Source organism: Volvox carteri, assembly GCF_000143455.1.
Source record: "Volvox carteri f. nagariensis unplaced genomic scaffold VOLCAscaffold_139, whole genome shotgun sequence".
Taxonomy (NCBI): domain Eukaryota; kingdom Viridiplantae; phylum Chlorophyta; class Chlorophyceae; order Chlamydomonadales; family Volvocaceae; genus Volvox; species Volvox carteri.
Window position 1 is genome coordinate 73,535 of NW_003307682.1, and position 15,940 is coordinate 89,474.

The window sequence follows — 15,940 nt, forward strand, 5'->3', positions numbered from 1 at the left end:
TGTGCCTCCACGGCAAATCAGTTCCCCTGCGGCGGCAGCACCTGGGCCTGTGCCGATTCAACCGGCAGTGGCACATATTGCTGGGGCCCCGAGCAAACCTCCGATGGCGGCGGCGACTGCGTCGCCAGCAGTGCCTGAACAGGCTCTTCGGCGTTCTGCTCGCCAAGCAGCAGCAGCAGCAGCGGCAGCAGCGGCAGCAGCGACAGAAGCGGCAGCAGCAGCGGGAGTGGCAACGGCAGCGGCGCCTATCACACAACCCAGCCCCCACTCAGGAGACACAACAGATATTATGGGCCCCACAGCAGCTCGCAAGAGGCGTCAGGCCAGAGCTGGGGAGGGAAACCCTAAGCGTCGTCTGTGCATCATTGAAGAAGAACAAGAAGCGGAAGAAGAAGAAGGAGAAGATGATGACGATGTGGCGCGCGTGGACGGAAACGGAGGTCACGGTGGTAACGAACGACGTGAAGCCGATATGCCTTCCGTTCGGGAAAGGAGCGATGATGACGGCCACAGGGTTGAGAGGCACGCTCGCCTTCACGATGAGCATCCTGACCACAGCGAGGCGTCGGGATCTGCTGCCCTGCCCCGAGATTCTGACACCCAAGTTGCATGTTCGCCTTTGGAGGACTTGTTAGAAGGTTAGTTTCACGCTGAAAATAGTTGCCCACGATGGATTGGAAACAGCAGTTTTCCAGGCAGCTGCCTTTGCTGTAATCCGAAAGCTGCTGTGCATGTTCAATCTTCTCCTCTCACCAACCCCTAACCTTCCTGACAGGGCCTTACTTGAAATGCCTTTGTCAAACATTGACATGTTTCTCCCGTTACTGGACAGGTGTACGAGGTTCAGCACCGCACGCAACCACGGAGCACTACCTCAGCATGCTCACGAGGGCTGCGAAAGATGGCCTGTTCGACCCATCAAACATACCCACAGAGCTCAACCACCACCTTATGCACCTTGGAGCGGTATACAACATGATGGTGTCATTGGACGCGACTCAGGAGGATGGCCTGTACTCGGCCTTTGTATGCACGCTGTCCAAGATTAGGGACACCTTGAGCACCACCGACCATGTAAAGTAAGCATATGACAAGAACGTGAAGTCTTTCCCTTGCAAGCACAGCGACAACCCGGATGCATGTGTGGTGCCGGTGACCTATGTCGTACAGTATCCTACTTGGGGTACCCTACTAGGAGAAGGCTAGGAGCTTAACTTTACACCTTCATTCGCAATGCCATATGTATTGAGCCATGCTTTTCTTCAGCATTTCACACCCCGTGTGTGCAGGATGGCCGACGCCGAGGCAACATACAAGGCGAGCAAGGCCACCATTGCCGGGCATCGTGAAACCGCTGGAAGACTGAGGGCCACCAATGAGAAGGTGGTGAAGCCACTGCTTGATGCGTCCGAGAGGCTTGCGCGGGAGGCGAAGGAGCTCTATGCTGCAATCGCCAAACAGGAGGCGGCATGCTTGGAATCTGCGGAGCACGAGGAAGCGAAGTCAGCTTATAGCTACTATAAGCAGATGGAGACCGACGTCGTTGTGAACGACATCTTGGTCTTGGCGGCAGATGCCATGCCAAACCGCTTTATGAACGACACGATGAAGGAACTTCTGCAGTTTCCCAAGCAGCGGCAGGCAAGCCTTCCCAAGCGTGTGAACGACCCTGGAAGACCACCAGAGCTCGGCAACGACAGGGATCTGGAGGAACCCCAGGTCATCAAGAAGCTTGGTAGCCGGCTCGACGGTGTTTTGCAGGTTGCCAAGTGCTGTGGGTTTCCAGTCAACGTCACAGGGCCACAAATGCCAAGGCCCCTAACGACGCCGAAGGACACCAGCGCACCAGGTGGGCCTCGCTCTGGACAGGGGCTCAAGGCGGTTACCATGCAAAGCGTGTCTGGTGAGGAACCAGGGTCAGATGAGAGGGAGGTTAGAAACGCTGAGAAAGCTGCAGAGGAGGCGCGCGTGTATTATCGTGGGCTACGTTGTGGCACTGGTGCAGCAGACTCTCCAGACGAGCAGGGGCTTGCAACTCTTGCTGAAGCAGCAGCCACTCAAAAAAACCATGTTAGTGTGCTGCCGTCACAGCTTCCACCTCCGTTATGCAGCCAATCCGGCTCCGAGGGTGGTGTCCACGAGGACCTGCCATCACAGCCTTTTGCCAGGGGTCCTGGGACTCAAGTCGTCCCAGAAACATGCCTGGACGACTGCCTGGCGGAGATGCCTGATGCACGGCAACTGGGAGCGCAAGTCCGTGGATCTGGTGCGCCCAAGTTAGCAATGCAGCTTGTTGGGCCTCATGGCAATGGTGGGCAGGAGGTGGAGACTGGCGAGGATGAGGAAGGGGACGAGGATGAGGAAGGGGACAAGGATGAGGAAGGGGACGAGGATGAGGAAGGGGACGAGGATGAGGAAGGGGACGAGGAGGTGTAGAAGGGCGAGGATGAGGAAGGGGATGAGGATGAGGAAGGGGATGAGGATGAGGAAGGGGACGAGGATGAGGAAGGGGACGAGGATGAGGAAGGGGACGAGGGTGAGGAAGGGGACGAGGATGAGGAAGGGGATGAGGATGAGGAAGGGGACGAGGAGGTGTAGAAGGATGAGGATGAGGAAGGGGACGAGGGTGAGGAAGGGGATGAGGATGAGGAAGGGGACGAGGGTGAGGAAGGGGACGAGGGTGAGGAAGGGGACGAGGGTTAGGGAGGGGGACGAGGATGAGGAAGGGGACCAGGAAGGTGTAGAAGGGTGAGGATGAGGAAAGGGGACGAGGAGGTGGATAGGGAGGCAGAGGGTGCGTGGGTGGATGGTGATCATGCTGAGGCGGCTGGGGAAGGGATGCAGGGGGCCTGGAAGTACTGACAGCTAGCAATGTTCAGGAGTGGGATGTTGCTGGGAAGTGGCGTGGCATATGTAGCTGTGGAGACGTTTTCCAGGGGTTGGGTGAGGTTTGAAGCGTGAGACAACGTGTGTGTCCAATTCCAGATGGGAATACTGGTCAGCCCCGGTGCACAGGCATGCCATGTTGTAGTGCTCGTTGATACGCGGCGCATACCATGTGGGACAGGACAGTGCTAGTTATCTGTTTGCGTGTTGCTCCACGAATTAGCATTTAGGTTCAAGCCTTTTGCCCTTTCCGTTTTGTTGTTGCCTTGTGTGCTCCGCATGCGCGGCATGTTTCGCAGGCGCTCTCCTGCACAGTAGATGCAACGGACCAGAGAACATCTCCGTACAAATATGCCGTCCAAAGCGTTTGGCTTTGCTGTGTTACACAATACAATGTTCTTCCTTGCTTCGATCTGAGTTGGGGTGCTGTGTCACCGCAGATGTACGGTGCTGGGTTTCCGCTGAGCATTTGCTACCAGCAGTAAGATTTTTGACGTATCGGATGTATGGTGATGATCGTGACCACGTCCCCCAATACGTTGTGTGGGAGGTGTCATGGGTGTAAGGAGCAGGACGAACGTGAGGGGCCCTCTGGCACGCGGCTGCACACGCACACGCACACGCACACGCACGTGCGAATACCGTTGGTCGGGTCACAGAGCAAAATTGCAGTGCCTTTGTAACAACAATATCTTGTTTTCATGCTCGCGACCCACAAAGTTCAGCTGCGGGCCTCGCAACTTCCCGCGGTCCGAACGCATCTCATAAAAAGACGTTGGCCGTTGCACCAAAATAATTTTAATATTACCCAGGATTATGTAGACCTCAAATCCAATGCAGTTTTGCTACATGCGGCATGCTCGGGTGCTTCATGTTTGACCACAGGCCGCGTCACAGAACTGCAAGAATACGGCCCGCCTGCAGGACCGAATGCACTGCAATATTATAGAATTATAAACCCTTCAAAATCATGCAAACAGATTTTCAAAATACTACGCCATCATGGAAATCGCCTCCTCCTAGTAGTAGGCAAATAGGGCCGGTCATCCGTGAACAGCACCAACTTTTGAACGACCAGGGAGAGTTGCTGATAGGCGAATTTGTATGAAGCTATAGAATTCCTTTATTCTTTCAAGGTAAATGAATGCTTATGTATTCGTCCGTTAGTAGCGAACACTCTTTGTACGGCAGATTCGGCACAATGTTTTGCCTCATTGCGATGTTGCCTGAAAATTTTGAACAGAAGGGATCACTGCTCATGCTGGTGCAGCAAGACATGTAAGGAGATGGCCTGGTCACAATCCAGCAGTCATATATCGACAATCTCAAGTTATGACAACTTGTTACATGTGTCTGTAATAAAAAAGGGACTTTGCGATGGTGTGGGGAGCTCTTTGAGTGGTGGGACTGTGGAAATCCAGTTTGTTTCGCCCGTAACAAACTTGTTACAAAACAACGTCCCTCTGAAACGTTTGGATATGCCTATGCAACACATTTCCTCAATTTCATGAACTGCAAGTATTCTAATCCAACATCACCCCAATCTCAGTGTAAACTAGTCTCCAAATGTGCCTGCACAAGACTGTCACCCCTGTCACCCGGCATTCACATTGCCTTAACCTCCTCAAGCTTGTCGGGGTGTGACACGTGGGCATGAACCTTGTGACAATGGGCATTGTCACAAAGAAACTGGTTGCAATCAGAAATGCATTTTTGCTCATGCCAGGTTACCGACATCGGTTACCAATTACTGGGGACGGTTAACGGATAACGGTTCGCCCGGTAATCCTACAGACCGGTTACCCATCTCGTTAACTGGACCCGTTAGGTCGGAACCGGGCCGGAACCGGCCTGGAGTATGCCATTGGGACGTTAAAACAGCGACGTCAAGCTCTTGTGAAGTTGGGGGAGGAAATTTGCTGGTCATTGCTTTTAAACCATAGGGGAAATCTTTGGAAACGCCCATCTTCTCACAGAAGTCCGTCCAGGTTTTCAAGCTTGAGAATCCAACACGTCGGATCTGTTTCCCTCCAGCGGACTCAGGTGATTCAGACGATCGAGATGATGTGCATACGTGAAGGTCATGAGCTCGGCAGATTCTCCGGCATCGAAGAGGAAACCGGGAAGTGCAGCGGGCTTGTGAGCCATATGCTGTGCCACTGCAGCACGCTCCAAGAAGCCGTCGTGATGCCGTGAACCACACCGGACGAGGAATCATTTCACAGAATAACCTTGTAAAATCTGGACAGTTCCCACAATAGGTGATGACTGAAGTTTACGCAAGGATCAATGAAGTTATTGTAAAACAAACCTGCCGGGCCATCCCGCTGAGACATGAAGCCTCCCTGGAGCGGACCAGCCAACCCTTCTTCCCCAGCGCGCATTTCGTAAATTCCAATAATCAATAATCTGTTATACCAGCGACTTGCTACGGTTGACAAACGAGAAGGAGCCCTTGGGGATGCGGTCCTAAAGGTATAGGCGCTCTGCTCACTGTAGGGCAGCCCGCTTGATTGGCGGGGGTGTTGCTTTTGGGGACAGTGGCAGATTCAACATGGAAGCGCCCAGTGGCAAAGCAAAGACATGCTGTGTCAATCGGAATCACGGTAGGGAAGCTGGTGAGCAGGCAGGAGGAGAAACACCGACCTACTTGTAGTAGGAATGACCTTGGGTTAATGGATCATGACGAACAACAGCATCTTGGATAGGCTGTTGGGGCCCCTCGTCACCCTGGAATCCTCGCTCCTAACTGACCCGCCCCGCCTCGTTTCCACCCCCCACTCGTTTTGCCATACCCGGACGGCAGCCGTCATGACGTACTACAGCATCTTGGATAGGCTGTTGGGGCCCCTCGTCACCCTGCAATTCTTGCTCCTAACTGACCCGCCCCGCCTCGTTTCCACAGGTGTTCATGATGTACGAGTCCCGCTTGGAGCTGAACATGAAGTCGCGCTGTCAGTCGAGGATTTCTGTGCCGTTCTCTGAGCGCCACACGGGCGGCGACATATCTACGATGGTGCTGCTCAACAGCGAAGTCAAATCTCGACGGATCTGCGGTTTGAGAATTTTAAGTTGCGGTTTGAATTTGAGAATATTAAGAGTAAAGCATGTGCATTTTTATGAATGATGAAAAAAATGGATTGGGGGCGTATTAGCACTTTCCTTTTTAATATGGAAAATTAATATCTGAAGGGCATTTTGTTTTTAAGTTGTATTTCTTAAAAGGGAAAGTTAAAAAGGGGGGAGGAGGGGAGAGGAGGGAAACACACACGCATACACGGGGTCTCCCCCTTTCACCCGCCCACAGCCTTCCTGCGCGGCCCCGCTTCCATATCTTCATACATACACGCACCTTCTTCGGCAGTGCTGTAAAGCTGTATTCCGGCATGATTGCCGCCACGTCATCAGACAGCATGTACGACAGAAAGAGCTTCAGGAGACCGCCTGGAGGGGACAAGGGGGGTAACGATGGGCGGGGGGAATGTTTCAGTGGCGAATAGTAGTACGACGCAAAAGGCAACGACATACACACATACGCCGCCTCCTGGGGCCTAATCGAGACTCACATAGCCTCATCCACACCCAACCTTCCACCATAATCCGCTTGTAAACCCCCAAGCCGCCAAACACACAACCCCCGGCCCCCTCCACCCACCCATCCACAGCCATCAACACCCCCCCAACCCCTCAATATCCCCACGCCAAAACTGCCCCTCAATCTCCCTGTCCTGCCGCGACCCCACCCACCAACGAAAGACCGCCAAGCCGCCCCTTTTACCCCACCCGTACCCACCTGTCTCATTTAAATACGCTAGATTTGTTCGTACATAAAAGTAGGTGCCCAGGGTGAGCGGCCACTGGTTCTTGGCGTCGCTGGGGCCATACACGGGGTTGACAGCCGTCCAGTCGGCGGTGTTGAGGGGCCGAGGGGGAACTGGGAGGCGATGAAGGACTCGGGCGCGATGGTGGCGTCGCTGGAGGTGAGCTTGAGGTTGTTGGCATTCAAGATCTGAACTTCATCCAGCCCTATGACAAACATAGGTCGGGTGTGTGTTTGTATGTATGTATGTGTGAAACAGGGCGGTATATTTCACCCGTGGCAGCTACCCGGCGAACCTAGTATATATGTAGGGTTGGCAAAATCTTTAGATGGAAAAAGTATCTAATTAGAAGTCTAATTAGATACCTAATCTAATTAGGTAAATCTTTAGATGGCCAAACGGAAAACTGCCTAAACGGTAGAATTTTGACCTGAACACGATGCGGCTTTATCTTTTCCTGGATTTTCCAATATTTTTTTGGGCCGCTCGACACTGGGAACACGGCGAACCCCTATGGGCGCTCTACAGACGCGTGTCGGATGGCGCCACGGGGTGTAATTAGGCGCCCCGCGGCCCAACCGTCGGCCCAACCGCAAACGGAACCACCAAAGTACACATGCCAACATGCGGGACACGCCCGCATTGGGATGCAAAGCTGTCGGGCTCTGTTCTGCTGGCCTGTCCGACTGGCGACAACGGGGTTTCACCTCCACACACCCGTCACGCAGTCAGTTGTCCTTGCCCACCGGCCGCACCACGCAAACGACAGAAACATCACGGCATTAGACGACAACAGCCCGTCTTTCGACACCTCACTGTACGCCTCGTCAAGCACGGTATAGGCAAGCTTCTTGCGGCTGGGGGGGGTGATGCCAACAGCCTTGCACGCCTTCACGAGGTCGGGGTGCTCGATCAGGTGGAGGGCGATGTTGCACTTAAAGAAGAAAAGAGCCAGGTGCTTCAGGAAGGTGGCGATTTGCACTGCAGCGAGGAAGAAGGTCCGAACTGGCCCCTCCTCCGCGCGCGAGCGCTTCGTGCTGTTGGTTGTGGGCGCCCCGGACTGCTCACTTCCGACCGTGCTGGCGACGTCCTTCTGGTGCTTCACATAGTGATCCGGGCAGACAGCTGACGGTTCTTCGCGCTATAGGACTTGTTGCAAACGGTGCAGACGAGGTTCACAACGCCTTTTACGAGCAACACGTCGAAGATGGACCAGTACGCTGCGGCTTTGATGCTGCGCTTGGCTTCGCAGAGCTTAGCTGCGTACTGTGGCGCGTCGAAAGTCTGGTGGTTGTATTTGTATGTGATCGGCTTTTGGGGTCCTGGTTCTGCCATTGTGTATTTTTACGTCTATTTGTGTATGTAATAGAGCGGAGCAAGGATATGACACTAAAGTTACCTTCAACATAGCTGTTTCGCGTGCCATGACTCATGTTTAAACGGTCTGGATCCGGTCACCGGCCTTTAGATAGGCATTAGATGGACTAGATACGTTTAGATGCCCACCTAAACGGTTTAGATGGCCTCATCTAAAATCTATATAGAAATCTAATTAGATGGCATCTAAATTATTTTCTAAACCTAAACTTCCGGCCAACCCTATATATATGTGTATGTATGTATGTGTGTTTGACGGCTGTGGGGTATGGCGTGTGTGTATGATTTGTGGGGGTCTGGGAACCCGGGGCGCAATCATAGATAGATAGAGAGGAGAACGGGAAATACATACATGCATACATGCATGCATACATACACATACATGCATGCATACATACACATACATGCATGCATACAAACAAGCAGGATTCCGGAGAGTGTCCCGGCGGGGCGGAGTGAATGAGGCAGGGCGGGAGAATTGAAGATAGGTACGCCCGGGAAGAGTGATACAAGCGGATTCGAACAGAGGATGGTGTCGCTGCCTTGGATTAGGTGTTAGGTAGAGAGGCCAGAAGAGCATATTTATCACTCCTCCAAAAGCGTCCATACCCCTGCTGGGCGCCCCCCCTTGCTGGCCCCCCCTTGCCCCCGACCCCACTACCTGCCAGCAGTCCCTGTCCGCTCTCCACATAGCCCAGCGAGTACGGGTTGGTCGCGATCTGCTCCACCATGGTTTGGGAGTTGGTCACCATCGTCCTGCGGGCTGCCGGGATGGAGGTCCAGGAAATGGTCACACCGACACCCTGGCCCTTGCCGCTCCATTCCCCGGGGCAGGCCCTAGGGCAGGGTAGGGTAGGGTGGGGTACGGCAGGGCAGGGTAGGGTAGGGCAGGGTAGGGTACGGCAGGGTAGGGTACGGCAGGGTACGGCAGGGTGGGGTAGGGTAGGGTAGGGTGGGATGAGTTTTATGTCCGTCCGGTCTTTCCCATGCCAAGATTATTGCTCCCTCGGAGAAACAAATGGACAATACAAAATCAATACTGCAGGAATGGCGGTTACGTTTTTCTTGCTATAGTTTGTAGATGTTTTGCAAGCCTAAAACCCATCATTTTGAGTACCGCAATCTAACTTAGTAAAACCTAAACATCTAAAATACCTTGTTTTAAAAAAATGGATTGAAATTTGAAGTCTCTCCAGTGGAATCCGCTCGCTTCCGAATTCCTTCATGAATTCAAATTGGAACTCCTGTTCGGAAACCATGTCGTACCACTCATCTTACTTGTTGAGGTAGTGAGTAAGCGCGTACGTGCTGCTGGAACCGTTGTTTCGGTGTACGATTCCGATGCTGGCGGTTATCTTGGCCAGATCCGGCAGGTGGGTGTTGTTGGTTACGATCTCTGGATGGTTCCACTGGGAAATCTCGCCTCGAAACATTTTCGCGAGCGTGCACGGCGGCAGATACAAGCCCTACACACAGCCGACACACACACACACACAAACAGACAAACAAACATGCATACATATATACATGTGTCGCAAACGTGTCTTTTGTGTAGAAAAGTAAAAGAACCAATTAAAAATTAGGGCGTCGAAGCTTCATCGCAGAGAGAGACATACATACAGACAAAAAGAAAGAAGGAGAAGGGGGAGGGTTTTAGGGTTTATGAAGAACAAAAGAAAGGGAATTATTAATTGAGCACTTAACTTATACTTAAACTGCGTGTGATAACGGCGCGAGGTGGTGAAGTAAAATCTCAAGTAACTGAGCCGCGACCTATATGGGCTGTGGGTGCTTCCATACGCAAGGAATAAGTCACTAGGCAGGACTACTAATCTTCTTCCTCAAAACCGTGTTGCCCCTGAAATCCTGTTGGCCCGCTCCTTATTACAGCACCGCCCCATTTCCCTGACAGCATATCCTCTCAAAGGTGCTGTACGTCGTACGCCGTACAGCGCACAGCCGCCGTATTGCCGTACCTCTCCTATGCCGGGGATATTGTGGAATATGGAGACAGAGCCAACAAGGAACGGCACGTGCATCATGGGGTTGTTTTGCTGCAGAGCTCGGTTAAAGTTAGTTGGGCTGATGGGAACATCTCCGCAGCTGAAGGCGGAAGAGTTGAGGGCTGTGAATTCGTCACCGCCGGCTCCGGAACCCATTGAACGGTACGACATGGCGATTTTGGGTTTTGTAGGGGCCATCATGGTGTCCATGACCTGCGAGTAAAGAGAGCGGAAAAGGTGCGGGAGAGAGGCAGGGTTCAAATTATGAAAGGTGCAAGGGAGTTGTGAATCGTTGTTGGTAGGTAGTTGTTCGGGGGTAGTTGGGAGGTAGTTAGAACCTAGTAATAGAAAGAATGAAACATGACTTTAACAGTTGGACGTATGGCGTTGCCTCAAACACGGTTATGGTACAGTAAAGATATCGCTTAAATGCTCGGGGGCAGTTCATTTGCATGCGGCGTGGATACTGAAAACGCTGTCCAGCTCCAGCTCTGTTGCTGTGGATACAAGAAAGCTATTCCATCGCATGCACCTCGCAACCTAGGCAACCTGATCTGCAGCAAGGTTTGTTCGCACGCATGGATCAGATGGACAACCAGGCGTGAAACCCGAAGCCTACAAGTGTTGATTCCCCCTGGTGCGACTTACACGCCAGATAAGTAACGCGGGATTAGATGTGCCTGATCCATGAAGCTGGTACAAAGGCATGCCTGGGTTGATCTGAGACTGCGCCAGGCCCGCCATTGACATCAGCAGGGCGGCGAGCGCTGCAAGCGCTGCTCTACCAACGACAGCCCTCCTTAGCGTTGGCATGGCTTTGCTGTATAGAAAAAGACAAAACATGGAAATTTCAGCATGCATCACAAGATCATTCGTGGTTACGCGAGGCCATATCTCAGATGGGTAAGCTCGAAGCTCTGAAGCGTGCGACTTTAAAGTAGCAATAATGCCAAGCCTTTCCCAAGCCACGTCAAAATAGCAAGCGTCACATATCTCATGACCTTGGTCTTGTTACATTACTGGGAACTAATGCCGTACAAGAACGTAACGCCGTCTGCGCTGCACTTCAGTGCATCGTCTATTATGCATCCTAGTATGCTCACTGCTCCACCTGGTGAGAAATGTCACGGCGTGGCCTAGAGGCCAGCTCTGCATACATCGCCGGATGCATATGCACCGCGGTCGCAGGGGCATTCCTAGCTACACAAAGCGGCATCAACTCAACTCTGGGATCCCATACGGGTCGCAGTTTCGCGGCAATTGTTAGTTTCGTTGTCGGCTTAGCAGCGCTGGTGGTATTCTGGCTGGTCGATGTGTATGGTCTGAGCGGCAAAGGACCTGACCGCCATTCGGTCGCAGGTAGATCGTGTCAGGAGTGAGATTGTGCAACAGCAAGGGATGGAACCCCACACAATGGAACATCACAAATAGGGGGGTCCTTGTGAAGCAGCTGCCCGCGTTTCTAAAGCCCGTATGGTGTTGGATTGTAAGGTGCCCAAGTACGTTTGCGAGCAACAGAATGGGGCCAGGCTGGAGAGGAAAGTGCAGTGGCATAATGGAATGTGAGATTAGTCTAAGCTGGTTACAGGGCGTTTGGCGCACGGGCGAATTTACGTGCATACCTTTCACCGTAGCATCAGTGCTCAGCTTACTTTTTGGAACGAACATCAGCATAGGTCCAAGCCCTCTCGCTTGGAGGGATATGCAAACAAACATCCTGATAGGGGTAAACTCGCACGCTACCGAGCATTCAACCGAGCACATGCATGCTTAGTTGATGGTGAGATGCGACCCCCCCTTCATTTCGTGCTCGGCAAGCCTGCCACCGCGTACCGGATATGTTGGCGATGTTACAGAGACGCTGCACCTTGGTTTCTGTGCGCAATGCGTACGATGCCCGACCCCGCCGACCAAAACTACACGTGCCCAACTGAAGACATTCCCGGTGGTTGTGCAGCAGCTCTTGAGGCTGTTGCTGGCTGAAATCCATCCTGAGCTGTTGCAACACGGCTAACGCGGGCACGTCCCTATGCACAGCAAATAGCTGTTCTAAGCCAACAGCGGCGTCCATGTCACCGACAAGGCTCTAAACGTCTTATCTGTTCTTATGTTTAATTAAGTTTATGTATGTTATACTTTGCGCAACTTTGTAATTTGACTTTACTCTGAACAAGGTGCTGTATACGTTGCACTACCAAAAACGCGACCGTTTGCTTGCACACAACTGCCTCTTCGCCAGACGCTTCCTCTTCCCGCGGCAGTTTCACGAGCCCAGTCTTGCAAGCTACGACGTAGGCTTTCGGTGCTTTCAGTTACTGCAAAGCAGCCACGCAATAGTCCAGCCTGCATGCCGCGTGCGGCTGTGGCCAACATGCCCACCTGCGCAACGCGCTGGCGCACCTCGTCCTTTCTCCACGAAAATTTATATACACTTACGCATGCGCATTTTGCGAATCGAAAGCGCGCATCCGCGCGGCAAAATTCGCTCCTGGCTTTTTTGGACGATGTACGTCCCGTTTATTCGGCAGAGTACGACCGGTCACATTTGTGCGAGGGGCTGCTTAATAAGCCCAACCCCAACCGCGTCCGCACAAGAACGAAATTCGCAAGTGCCATGGCGACATCGGACCTCTCAGTTTCAGAAAGCACCCCAAACACCAAACACCAATCAATCCGCAACGTCTCTGAAAATCCATCGCTCAGAACCTTTCTTTCCGCCTCACAAACGCGCCCCGAAACCATCTGCGCCCTCGCACCTCTCCGAACTGAAACCCAGCCACGCCGTCTAAAAAATCCGATTCCTCGCCGAACTTCTACTTCTGCTGATCTTCTCCTGTTACTGCTATTGCTGCTGCTGCTGTTGTAGCTGCCCCTTGGTGGGCCTGGACGGGCGGCTTGATGGGCGCCTGGTAAGTGGCGGTAGTGATCATATTCGCGCGAACGCTGGGGGCAGCCGCCCTGATGGCCATCTTCGTGACGGCCCAGCTCAGCACGGCCGTGACACTCGACGCACTTGGCTGGGTGGGCTTCAGGTAACATGCGGTTTCGCAGTGGGGGGAGTGGGGGGGAATGGGGGTAACCGTATGTGAGAAAGTGGGAAGTGGACTGCTGCTGCCGGTGCCCAAGAGGTCCGAGGAAAGGGGGGGGGAGGTAGAGGGGATGAGCCGGGCTGGTTTGGCTGAGGCTTGGGAGTAGGTGAGTAGATTATTAGAACAGGAGCATCACGACGGGGAGGTGAGTACAGAGGGCACCAGTTGTGGAGTGCTTGGGGGAATCCGGGGGCTGTGTGGGGGAAGGTCTGGGGCCCCCTGGGGCGTCTTGTCATTCAGGGGCTGTTCTTGGTGGGAGCAGATTCGCCTGCTTGAAATCCGCACGAGTCCACACACCATACACCACACATACATGGCGAGCACGTGGCGCGACGCCGTCGTCAGATCATACTCTCGTGTGTAGAATAGAATGCGCGATACAAATGGAGGCAAATGAAGTGAAGTGAAATGCGATATGAAATCAAAACCTGCGTTTCCTCAACCCCGAGGTTGCCTGTGCTTGCGTTCCGTACGCTTCCGTACAACTTCCGTACAACTTTCTCACGTGGCCGCCAGGCGACGGCCCCTCCACTGGGCGCGAATCGTGGGCCTGCTGCTCATGATTGGGGGGTTTGCTCTGGTGACGTATTTTGACGGCACGCATGGAGTACGGAAAGGCGCAGCTGGCCACCTAGCCAATGACAAACTGGACCCCAACATCCGTACCAACACCAGCAGCACCAGCAGCACAAGCGCCAGTCAAAGCTCCGGAACCAAGGTGCCAGCCGAAACACTCGTCAGGGGTTTGGCGGAGGACGATTCACCAAAGATGTCTGCAGCTGCCCTAAAGAAGGACGAGGAGGGGGAGGGGGAGGAGAGTGACGGTGCACCCCTGATTCGGAGTGTTGTGCACGTTTGGAGCACGGACGCTTTGGGGGCGTCTCGGGGCGATGAGGTGGACAGGCGAAGTGTTAGGAGAGGCCTGGAGGAGGGTGGGGAGGAGGGTGGGGAGGATGCAGTTGCTAGGACGCGGCTGCTTGCCGGCGTTGGCGACGTTCGTAATGGTGGAGACGGTCATGCTGGTGGTGGTGGTGGGGATAGTCGTTCTCCCGCGTTGGGGGGTTATGGTGGGAGATGCGGTGGCAGAGGTGGCGCTGGAGGGGATGTTGAGATGATGATGGCGGTGCGGCGGGTGGCAGCGAGGGGGCCAGCTTCCTTGCCAAAGAGCTGATGATGATGTTGATGACGATGATGATGATGATCGTCGAGCGTCTGGAAAACCTAAAACCCTCCAGGTAGGGCCCGCCACTTGAACTGCAGTGCAGCACTGTACTTGCCGCTGTCGGGATGATGCGTGTGCGTGAGTGAGCGAGTGCTTGGGTCTCATCACTCGCGATTTCACCACTTCACCACCGACTGAGGTGAGGTGAAGATTTTGCTCCCGCGATAAAATATCCTTTGGGCGCAAGAATGGCCGCGTAATGGCCTATTTAGGAAACGCCCTTTCCGTAGGGCAAGGTTGCTTCGACGGTTAGAGGGGCGGTGGAGGTGTGTGTGTGTGTGAGAGAGAGAGAGAGCGCTCTTCTCCTCTTTGCGAGGAGAAGTCTTTCCTGCAAGGAGTGTCACGAGGTGGAGTTAGTTATGTGCGAGGAAAGGCAGATAGAGCGGCCGATGTCCAATGCCGTGGTTAGGTGGTTGGGAGGGAGTTGTTCGCCTGAGCTGCAACCTGCTCAGGCGCTCTCCTACCTGTCCTTCCTAGACTGCAACGTAGGTTCTCAAAACCCCATCTTTCTCATTGTGGATTGCGAGGCCAGGACGCAGCTTTGTCTTAAAATTTCCTGGCCTAGATAGAAAAGATCCAATTACATTGGAGCGAAAAAACGCATAAACTTCACGTAAAATATCGTATTACGACATTCCTTTGTGACGTGGGCATTGTACGGTTTTGCCATTTGCCCGTTGACGTGTACCGCCAACGGTAGCTGTCTATAGCTGTCTTTTTTGTCTTGTGTGGTTGTTACAGTGGGCTTCAGTTTTTTAAGCAGCCCCTTCGCACAAATGTGTCCGGTCGTACTTCGCGAATAAAGCCTAAGTACATCTCGTCCCAAAAAAGCCGCCATCATCAGCATCTCCGTGCCGCCGCCGCCGCCACCGCCACCGGCCGCCACCAGCGGGTGTGGCGGCAGCACCGTGAAGTGCACCTGCTGAGCCTGGTTGTTGATCTTGACAAATAACAGCCGCAGCACCCGCTCCCTGTCCTCCCAGGGAAGATCTCGGAAGTCTGAGCCCACATGGCCACCACCGGCACCGCCACCTGGCGCGTCCACATGTGAAGCCGACGGTTGTTGCTGGTGCTGCTGTGATTGTTGTTGTTGTTGTTGGTATTGGTGCTGCTGCTGCTGGTGGTGGTGTTGGTGGTTGTCTTGTCGGGGGAAGAGGCTTTCTCACTCGATTTCCGGCGCACCGCATGAAGACTGGACAGCAGGAAGGCCTCCACGTCATTGCGCTGCAGCAACACCTCCTGCACGCGCGTGCGTGTGTTTGTGTGTTGTGTTGGGAGTTGGGGGTTGGGAGAGGAAATACATGCAAAGTTTAGGACACAAGTGCGCGTGTATGTATGTATGTATGTATGTATGTATGTATGTATGTATGTATGTATGTATGTATGTATGTATGTATGTATGTATGTATGTATGTATGTATGTATGTATGTATGTATGTATGTATGTATGTATGTATGTATGTATGTATGTATGTATGTATGTATGTATGTATGTATGTATGTATGTATGTATGACGTTGATTACACTGTGGGCTGAAAAGC

The 15,940-nt window shown here is 53.2% G+C and overlaps 3 protein-coding genes across 3 annotated transcripts in view; 1 reads left to right on the forward strand and 2 right to left on the reverse strand.

The window, feature by feature from the left end:
* Nucleotides 1-3,898, forward strand: part of VOLCADRAFT_108546 (uncharacterized protein) — a gene marked incomplete at its 5' end in the record, with an annotated part of 5,593 nt that extends 1,695 nt beyond the window's left edge. Inside the window, 6 exons of the mRNA XM_002959225.1 lie at nt 273-638; nt 833-1,079; nt 1,290-1,774; nt 1,870-1,903; nt 2,112-2,430; nt 3,772-3,898. Of these exons, the coding sequence (XP_002959271.1) occupies nt 273-638; nt 833-1,079; nt 1,290-1,774; nt 1,870-1,903; nt 2,112-2,430; nt 3,772-3,843 (1,523 nt within the window). The 3' untranslated portion in view covers nt 3,844-3,898. The remainder of the gene's footprint in view (nt 1-272; nt 639-832; nt 1,080-1,289; nt 1,775-1,869; nt 1,904-2,111; nt 2,431-3,771) is intronic.
* A 1,478-nt stretch (nt 3,899-5,376) lies between these two features.
* VOLCADRAFT_100701 (uncharacterized protein) lies at nt 5,377-10,900 on the reverse strand (the record flags this gene model as incomplete). The annotated part of the gene is made up of 8 exons (XM_002959228.1): nt 5,377-5,472; nt 6,239-6,330; nt 6,680-6,759; nt 7,454-7,688; nt 8,746-8,921; nt 9,363-9,550; nt 10,061-10,300; nt 10,736-10,900. 8 exons carry the CDS (start codon nt 10,898-10,900, stop codon nt 5,377-5,379), a joined length of 1,272 nt encoding a protein of 423 aa, XP_002959274.1.
* A 2,975-nt stretch (nt 10,901-13,875) lies between these two features.
* VOLCADRAFT_100702 (uncharacterized protein) lies at nt 13,876-15,637 on the reverse strand (the record flags this gene model as incomplete). The annotated part of the gene is made up of 4 exons (XM_002959229.1): nt 13,876-13,960; nt 14,007-14,098; nt 15,087-15,515; nt 15,581-15,637. Coding segments are annotated over 4 exons (663 nt in total), but the record flags the coding sequence as incomplete, so codon positions are not given.
* Nucleotides 15,638-15,940: the final 303 nt, after the last annotated feature.